Source organism: Suricata suricatta, chromosome 3, assembly GCF_006229205.1.
Source record: "Suricata suricatta isolate VVHF042 chromosome 3, meerkat_22Aug2017_6uvM2_HiC, whole genome shotgun sequence".
Taxonomy (NCBI): Eukaryota; Metazoa; Chordata; class Mammalia; order Carnivora; family Herpestidae; genus Suricata; species Suricata suricatta.
In genome coordinates, this window is record NC_043702.1 from 140,821,761 (window position 1) to 140,831,842 (window position 10,082).

A 10,082-nucleotide genomic window follows, 5' to 3' on the forward strand; every position below is an offset into this window, starting at 1 on the left:
AAAAAATCGACTATGCTCAGAGTATTTACATTAAGGAAACAGACAAAAAAGAAAAAAAAAAGGAAGCAGGAAAATGTTTTGAATCAGGGGTTTCTTTTCTTTTTCTTTCTCTCTCTTTTCCTGGACTGCCAGTTAAACATTTACCAACACACCCTTAGAAAGACCAAAGGTTTAGTTTATTAGTTACATAAATATTGTTACATAGCTTCTCTTGTTTTCTCCAGGCTATAAAAGTCAGCAGAATCAGAGAGCAGCTGATTTATATGAAACATGGGCCGGAGTCTTAATGTGTCTTTGGACCTAAGGAGAACCCTAAAGGTTCAGGCTGAAGGCAAAACTAATTTTAAACGGACTCTGACTGTAAATTGTCATTTGATCACCCTCCTGTCTCGGCATTCACCTCCTCCTTTCCTAATCAGCCTCCCACCCTCATTCTGTTGCAGACCTGGCCCCATTTGTGTTACCTGCCAGAGCCCCTGACTCTGAGACTGGAACGACGGTGTATCACTTGCATCCAGACACTTCATGATCTTCTCTGACTCAGCACAGGTGTGCACGTGTGCACGTGTATGCTGCTATATGGTCATAAATCTGACTTCACGTTTCAGGTCTATTTTCTTGCACACAGGTGCAGTCAGGTCTTTCCTGCTCCCTTACACTGAGCATAGTGTGGGAAGAATCTCTTTCTAAGAAAAGCCCAGTCATATTTACCCTCAGATCTAGCTCCTTGTCCATGTGGCTGGCAGGCTCAGTGGGTTCTAGTCTATTCTGCTGCCTGGTCATTTAGATACAGAGATGAGAACGGGAAATTTTCCCTGTGCTTACACGTCTTGTGTCCTAGCATCACTTATCATAAAAGCCCTACTTTTGGGGATGTTGAGTTCATGCTGGATATATCCCACCTGTCACCCTAAGATATTGTCTGTCCTTTCCTACCCTCCTCTGTGCATGAGGAAGGCTGTGTGGTTATATCATCTGTTGCTCCCTTGTCCCTCTGTTTAGCTAAGAGAAAATGTTAGCAAGAAATCAGAGGGAGGGAAGAAGGTGAAGCAGGAGTGTTTTTTCCTCCAGATCCTTCCTGGTATGGTCCTGGGTGCACTGGTGGCATATCTTAACTGAACGTCATAGCTCCTGTTCTGTGATGCTCTCCAAACAGTTTCTATCTCTGGGTTCTTATAATGGCTCTCTCTTCTTGCCCCTAAGGTGGGATTAGCCCTGAGATACTGCTACCTGATCCCTTGTGATTGCCCTATAACCTTGTCCACACTTTTGTCAATAATCTTCTTTTTATTAAAGTCTACTAAAATTGGGGGTATCTGGATGTCTCAGTTGGTTGAACAGCTGACTCTTGGTCTCAACGCAAGTCTTGATCTCAGGATCATGAGTTCAAACCCCATAATGGTGTCTGTACTAGATGTGAAGCTTACTTTAAAAAAAGAAAGTCTACTAAAATTATCTACTTTTCTATCTCTTACCTGTTAGAGACCCAATCAATATAGGGCTTTGCTGAATTGTTAATATAGCTGATTTCTGTTTCCTATTTGGTTGTAGTCAGGTGATGCCTGGCAAATGTTTGATAAATATCCATTGAATAAATGGTTAAATGTGTGAGCGGCAGGATCAAACTCCACTTCCCTCTCTCCAGACTTCTAATACACAGTTGAGGGCTCACATATAAAGTGTAGACACTTGATACAGTCTAAGAGCAATAAAGTGTGTTGGTTCTGTAGCTCAAGTTTCCAGGGACTTCTACTTCCATAGATTTGCCCTAGTGATTTATACCCACCCAGGTTTTTTTCCTTCTCAGAGGAGCAATATGAAATAATACAAAGAATATCTGAAATATACAATATGGTATGGATGTGATGTCCATTAAATGAAGAGTAAGATGATTTCTTCAACTCAAGAACAGAGAAAAGGTTCAGGCCACAAGATAAGATATGAACACTGAAAAATTTCACTTGTATAGGTTTTTCAAAAAATTTTTTATGTCTTTATTTTATTTTGAGAGAGACTGAGGCTGAGCAGGGGAGGGGCAGAGAGAGAGGGAGACACAGAATCTGAAGCAGGCTCTAGGCTCTGAGCTAGCTGTCAGCACAGGGCCCGACGCAGGGCTCGAACCCACGGACCATGAGATCATGACCTGAGCTGAAGTCGGATGCTTAACCGACTGAGTGACCCAGGTGCCCCACTTGTCTAGGTTTTAAAGGAACCATACTGAATGAACCTACAGCAATGTATTATGAATTTATAAAGTGGATATGACCTTTATTATAATTAATGTATTAATTATCATAATATTATTACATATGAGGTAAACTTGATAGAACTAACTTTTAATTATACCTACAGTTATCAGTTTTATGACGGCAGGTTGTGGTGGCTCATGACATTCATTATAATTACATTTCCACTGTGCAAGTGTTAGAGGAACTCCTTCAAACTGTGAGATGTGATATATGACTTGCAACTCTCTGGGGACCCTCATTTATGTCTCCAGGGAGATGCCTTCATGGATGGAGCTCAGATAAATATCAGGAAGAACAGGCCCAAGCTCCCTTACCATGCTCCACCTTCAGGAAGTGCTTAGTTGATTATAAATTTGTCCAAACTATAACTTCTTAAGGATAGGAATTCCAGGACCTTCCTCCCTGGATTTCCCAGCAAGAGAGCTGTCCAGACTGAGTTGTCATAGTACACTTCCTCTTGGCGCAGAGCTCCCCCTTTGATGATCTCCAGGGCACAGTCTTCCTTTGGAGATGCCTCTATGTTGAGTATCCCAGAAACGGCCTTCATGGCTGTGTCTGTAGAATGACAAGAGAATAGTAGGGTTGTCCAAGACTAGTAGAGTCTACATGATGGAAAGTCTGCAGACGACCACAGCTTCACCGTTAGGGACTGTTTGCCAGGGCTTTCTCTACAAGACCCCACAGGCCCTATCAGAAGACTGGGTATGTGTAGGGCCTGCTGGGCAAAGAGAGACCTAGAGTTAGGTGGGCCCTGTCTTCCTGGATGAAGATTTGGGGGAAGGGGGCAGTTAGAGGTGATTAATTGAGAGATTTAAATCATGCCTCTCTCTTGGGTGTTTTGGTTGGGGTAAGGGAGTAATAAGGCACAGTGGAGTGAGGATAGAAGTTATATCAAGACCCAATAGCTAATAGAAAGTGTCAGTGGGCAAAGCAGAGTACTGTATGATAACACTTTACTAACTTGTAAAAGGAAGAGATGGACAAGAATCCAGGCCTTTGCTTTTTGTCCACACTCGCCACTTTCATTTGGAAGGAAAGTTACATTATCTCTTCTAAATTTTTATATCCGTCCTGCACAATTTCTTTCCTCTTCCAATCCTTGTTTCCCTGTGTGTCTTAATCCTTCTTGTTCTGTAACTACTACTCAATTTACTCAATTAGTCCTTTTTTTTTTCAAAGTTTATTTATTTTGAGGGAGAGAGAGAGAGTGTGTGAGTGGTGGAGGCAAAGAGAGGGGGAAAGAGAGAATCTCAAGCAGGCTCCACACTGTCCATGTGGAGACCCACGTGGGGCTCGAACCCCAAACCATGAGATCATGACCTGAGCCTAAATCAAGATTCAGGCACTTAACCAACTGACCTGCCCAGGTACCCCTCAATTATTCTTTAAATAAAATTTTCTTATTGTACCTATCCTAGATAAATTTGCATTTGGACTTACAGAGAAGTTGTAAATATTGTGCAGAGTATTCCATTATATCCTTCACCCTGCTCCCCTAATTATCACATCACACATAACCTCTGTACAATTGTCAAGGTACACTATAATCGGGGCAATTTTACTAACTAAAAATGCAGACCTTATTTTTTTCCTAATATCCTTTTTATATTCCAGGATCTTAGCTAGGATTACACTTTGTAGTAATTTCTTCTTATTTTCTCTCCAAACAGTGACAGTTCTTCATTCTTTCTTTGTCCCTCATGGCCTTGATACTTTTGAAGAGTATTGATCAATCGTTTTAGAGAATGTCCCTCAATTTGGGTTTGTCCATTTTTCTCTCTATTTTTTTTAAAAAAAGGTATTTTTAAGTAATATCTACACCCAGGATGGAGCTCAAATTTACAACCCCCAGATTAAAAGTCACATGCTCTACTGACTGAGACAGCCAGTGCCTCTGTTCATTTTTCTCTTATTGGAATAAGATTTTGCATTTTGACAAGAATATCACAAAAATGATGCTGTATCTTTCCCAGTGCATTACATCAAAGGGTCATGAGGTGTCCCTGTCTGGCTTAGTCAATAGAGCATGAGACTCTTGATGATGGCATTAAGTTTGAATGCCACACTGATTGTAGAGATTACTTATTTTAAAAAAAGGTTGGGGCACCTGGGTGGCTCAGTCAGTTGAGTGTCTGACTTTGGCTCAGGTCATGGTCTCACAGTTTGTGAGTCTGAGCTCTGCATTGAGCTCGCTGCTGTCAGCATAGATCCTGCTTCAGATCCTCTGTCTTCCCCTCTCTGCCCCTCCCCTGCTTGTGCTCTCTCTCTCTCAAAAATAAATAAACACTAAAAACATTAAGAAAAAAGGGTTCATGATATTGATACATCTTATTACTAGTAATGTTATTAAGAATAACAAACTTGTATTTGTAGTAATGGCCGTTGAATGTCCCTGAGCATATAAAGTGTTCAGAATAGGATCTTGTGATGAGTCTGTTGTCACTCAGCATACTTGGTGGTCAGAATGGAAAGAAGAGTCAAAGAATAGTCAGAGGCTCCACTAGTGACAGAAGTGCTTCACTACATGGAGACCAGTGTTCTCACTGGTTTTTAGTGCATTACACATGAGTCAAGGAGTTCAGCACCTTCTTTACCCACAATGGTAAGGCAGGGAATCATCTGCAAGCTGTTTAATCCACTCTCTTCAACTTACCTGTGTTTATGAGGCCAAGGATACAGAGAGTGATTGACACATTGATCTTGGCCACTGAATGTTCCATCCTGAGGGAGGAGAAAAACCCATCCAGGGCAAACTTGCTTGCAGAGTAGGGCGCAATAAGTGGACTAGCCATTTTCCCTAAATAATAAGGAAATGGTTTAAGAAGGTGACCCATTTTAGCTTCTTCTGAGATGATCTTTGTTGTATCTGTTGTAGGATTTGTAACCCCTGTGGAGTCCTTTTACCCTTTGAGGCATAGTTTCTCTCTACTCCCTATAGAGATTATCATGCTGTGTTGAATTTCTGAAAGAAAAAAAAGATTTTTAACGTATCGAAGAAACTTCCCTTGAAGAGTGTGGGGTGGGAGATGGGCTGGGCTGCAGGAAAGCCTTCACTGAAGAGAGTTCGATTTTAATGAGGATGGTAAATAAGTGGGACTATAAAACAGCCTGGTAATCCCACAGCTGCTACCTCTGACTCAAGAGAGCTGAGATCCAAGGGTTTAGTAAGAGCTCTCTGCCAATACAGCAACCTCTCATTGATTTACTTTCTATACAAGGGAAATGAAAACCCTTGTCTTTCCTTTTCTCCTTAAAACTGTCATCATTTTGGTTAATTCTCAGTCCAGTGTTGGGAGGACATGTGGACATATGCCTAATAGGGTGATCTATTCATTATATATACCCAGTCCAAGAGGAGAGATTAGAAGTGGCCTGAAGCCTTAGATTCTTTGCTGAGCAAAGAGTTATAACAGCTACTTTGATATTCCTGTCTGCTAATTCTACAATAGTACTCATTTAGGATTGATCTCCGTGGACTGAGTATCAGTCATATTTCCTATTCTTATGTGTGGAGTAATTTTACAATGTAGTCTTGATATTGTGAATGATACATTGTAGAATTTCTGGATTCTGTTATATTCCTCCAAAGAGTATTGAGTTTTGGGTTTTTTTAGGTGGGCATTTAACTTCCCTGAAATCTAGTGTCTCTTGCAGTAGGTTCCAGCTAAAATCTCAGTTGAATTATTTAATCATAATTGGGTTTCTTGGTAACTACACTGCCCATGAGTGACAAATAGAATTTGGAAGAGTTTACATATAGGATGTGGTATTCTTCCACTGTGGCTCTTTCCTTTCTAGGATGTCCCCCTCCACTTTTGGGATGCTACAGGAACCCTAAACTTTTATTACTGGTTCTTCAAGGTAGTAAGATGGCAGATGTCTATTCCAGATACAGCATTGATTGTGGCCTGTCTTGAGACATAAGCTATAAAACTGGGAAACTCATGTAGTGTCAGTTCCTCCTTTCAAGTGTCAACAACTCTCCAGTTTCTGTCAGCTTTTGCTTTTTCTCTCCAGTCCTTTCAGTGGTTGTTTTCTATATTTTGTCCAAAGTTTGATCTGGGGCAGGCTGATCTATTAGGTACTACTCTGCCATTACTGGAATTGGGACATCTATAAGGTCTCAAATGAAGTTGCTTGCCAATTAAAGGATGAAAGAATGGCTCATTCAATAAGGATACTGGGGAAATTGGTTAACTCATTGGAAAAAATTGTTAGTTCCTTGTTCTGTATCATATATCAAAAAATTCTAGTTGGAAAAGTATGACAAATGTTGTTGTCTACCCAATATCCATTTCCCCACTTTTAATCATCAAATTTTGGTTTTTCAGGACAGCAGGGTGTTCAGATAAAAATATTTACTTCCTCAAGATTCCCTTGATCTTTTGTGTGTCTGTGTGACCTAGTTCTCACCAATGAGAAATCTAACAGATGGGGTCTCCAGGAAAGATATTGATTTCCTGATAAAATCTATGGGTTCTGGTAGCCGCAATTTTTACATTTTTCCTTTCTTCTTTCACTTTAAATGGACTTCAGATGTGATGCCTAGAAATGCAGTGGTCATTTGTGAAATTGAGGAAAAGCTACATATTAACGATTATAGAACAGAAACCTGGAACGAGCTTGGATTCTTAAAGATCTAATGAGTCCACAAACCAATCCTGAACTTATGACCTGAGAAAAAGGAACCCCTATTTAGTGTTAAGTGACTGTAAGTGGAGTTTCTGTTACATGTGCAATAGAATGCATCTTCTGACTGATAAAAATAATTTAATCAGGAAAAGAGAATAATGTAGGTGAATATTTATCAAATTCTTGGTTTTGAAAGATCATTCTAACAGAGAACTAAAAAGGTATGTGAAGGTAAAAAAAATATATATATGATGTAAAACTTCTGTATGTGAAAGCAATGACTGTAATAATATTAATAAAAAGGTAAAGGGTAAATGATAAACTAGAAAATAATTTGGAACATAGTAGACAGACAAAAGCTTAATATCTTCAATATGAACATCTTCAATTCTTTTTTAAGGTGCAATTTTATTTATTTATTTGTTTATTTATTTTGAGAGAGAGAGAGTATGGAAGGGGGACACAAAGGGGGGGAGAGAGAGAAAGAGAGAGAGAATCTTAAGCAGGCTCCTTGCCCAGTGCAGAGCCCAATGCAGGACTCAATCTCATGACCATGAGATCATGACCTGAACTGAAATCAAGAGTCAGAGGCTTAAATGACTGAGCCACCCCATTCTTAATGTATTAACTCTTAAAAAAATACAAGCAAATCTTTTCAGGGAACCACTCCAACTCCATTCTCAATCATGAGTTTTGGCTTGGAATGACTCTACAGCCAAGTTCCAGGAATGGGTGTGTGGCACAAGATGTCCATCCAGAGTATCTGATACCACTAAGTTGTTGACTAGTCTAGGACTAGACCAAAGACTCCATCAGGGCTGCAGAACACATTGTTGGTTGCATAACCAGAATTTAGTTCCTCTTTCTTCTTCTGTAACAGAACCCCAATTGAGTTCATGTTTCCACCTGTTGTAAAGACTCTTGGCATTCTCTCTATATATCTTTTGTTCTTCTTCTTTAGTAGTGTAATCTGTGATGTGTGTCTGGGTAAATAGTTATTTGGGATAAAGTCCACATTTCTCAGCCTTTTTCAGCCAGATGTTGCCAAATGACTAAGTGCTGTCCAATGGGTTGTAAACAGAAATGTATCATGTGATTTCTGGGATGTGTCCTTAAAGAAAGAAATCATCTCTTCCTTCCATTCCTTATTCCTATTGGTGCCTGAAGGTAGGTTTGATGGCTGTGGCTCCAGAACTATCTAGGACCATGAAGTGGAAGCCACATGTTGAGAACAGCAGAGCACTGAGAGAGGAGGAACACTGAGTGACCATGGAGCCTCCATCCTAGCCCTACCTCCTGGTTACTGCCTACCTCCAAACTTGATTTACCTTTTAGCTTATTTAATCTACTGCAAATTAGGTTTTCTGCATTAGAGAGCTGAACCTAATCCTTACTGATAGTCCTTCTTACTTTTATAATGCCCATGTTCCAAAGACAATTTCTAACTCTAGGGGTGGGCTTATATAATTGATTTAATCCAATCTCCTTGCCCATAATTGGTATAGGAATGGGCATTTGGCCATTTTGGACCAACGTGACTTGAGGAGAATTTTGTTGGAGGGTCTGAGAAAATCCTTTATTCCTCTGGGAGAGGGTTCTTTCTTTTTTTAATTATGTTTATTTATTTTGAGAGAGAGAGCAAGTTGGGGAGGGGCAGAGAGAGAGGGGGAGACAGAATTCAAAGCAGGCTCCAGGCTCTGAACTATCAGCACAGAGCCTGACACGAGGCTCGAACTCACAAGTGTGAGATCATGACCTGAGCCAAAGTAGAAGTTCAACAGACTGAGCCACTCAGGCACCCCTGGGAGAGTTTCTTAAAGTAGCATTTTGTTTCTCTTCTACTGGACATTTTTGTGCTTGGATATGGGGGCTAGAATTCCTATAGCTATCTTCCTATCAGCCTGGGGATGAAGTCATACATGGAAGGAAGCAGAGCCAAGAGAATCATGGAGACATTGAACTTCAGCCAAGTGAACTGTGAAGCCCATCCTAAATCTGGACTTCCAATTATGTCAAAAATATCTCCTATTATCTAAGCTAAAAATAGACCCAAATTATTTCTTAGAGTAGCATAGTGGTTAAAAGTATGAGTTCGACAGTCAGATGACCTGTGTGTGAATCCCAAGTATGCCATTTCTCAGCTGTCATATGTGGATAACAATACTGCTAAGCTGAAATAATCCATGCAATATGCTTAGCACAAACTATGGCACATAGAAATGATTTAGTAAATGCTATTGTTATTAGTATTCATGTTTTAAATTGGTGAGAAAAGTAGGAGTTACTCAGAAGGCTATGTTGGGACAAATAGCGAGCTATTTGGAGAAAAGAAAATGCCCTGGGAATAAAAAAACTAAATTATATTAGACCGTGTACATGGAAAGTAAAATAACAAAATATGGGTCAATCTATGATCTCAAGGTAAAAGCTACCTTTTTTTTAGAAGGGGAGTGGGGCAAAGGGGGAGGGGGAGTGAGAGAGAGACACAGAGAGTATTTTAAGTAGGCCCCACATCCAGAGCAGAGAGTTAATCAGGGTTTGATTCCATGACCCTGAGTTCATGACCTGAGCTGAAATCAAGAGACAGCCACTCAACCGACTGAGGCACCCAGGTGCCCCAAGAGCTTCTTTTTAAAGCATGAAATCAAAGGTATACATTATGAAGGAATATATAAATAAGTTCTAATATATAAAATTCAAAAGGCTCCAGTGTTTAGAAATACTCACCATTGCCTTCTTATACATATTAACTTCAAAAAGATTTTGCCTCCTCAGGAACACATGGGTGGCTCAGTAGATTAAGTGTTGGACTCTTGATTTTGGCTCAGGTCATGATCTCATGGTTCATGAGTTTGAGACCTGCATCGGACTCTGTACTGACAGTGAGGAGCCCTCTTGGGATTCTCTGTCTCCTTCTCTTTCTGCCCCTCCCCTGCTCTCTCTTTCTCAAACACACACACACACACACACACACACACACACACACAAACACACACACACACACACAAATAAATAAATAAACATTTATATATTTTAAAAAAGGAAACAGCATTCCTAAATTTATTTTAAAAAAAAGATTTTGCCTTCTCAGCCATGGGAGGTCAGGCCAGTGATAGCTAAAATACACAATCACTTGAACATACATTGTGGTCTCTCTCTCAAGAAATTGAAATAAGTGGTGAAAGGATTTTAATAAAGCTG

The 10,082-nt window shown here is 40.1% G+C and overlaps 1 protein-coding gene across 2 annotated transcripts in view; it reads right to left on the reverse strand.

Moving 5' to 3' along the window:
- Positions 1–2,238: 2,238 nt before the first annotated feature.
- The window catches only part of HSD11B1 (hydroxysteroid 11-beta dehydrogenase 1), a 53,711-nt gene continuing 45,867 nt past the window's right edge, over positions 2,239–10,082 (reverse strand). For both annotated transcript variants that reach the window (XM_029933116.1, XM_029933115.1), the window contains exons 6-7: positions 4,903–5,046; positions 2,239–2,804 (exon numbers count right to left, since the gene is read on the reverse strand). In XM_029933116.1, coding sequence (XP_029788976.1) covers positions 2,587–2,804; positions 4,903–5,046 — 362 coding nt within the window. In that variant the 3' untranslated portion in view covers positions 2,239–2,586. The remainder of the gene's footprint in view (positions 2,805–4,902; positions 5,047–10,082) is intronic.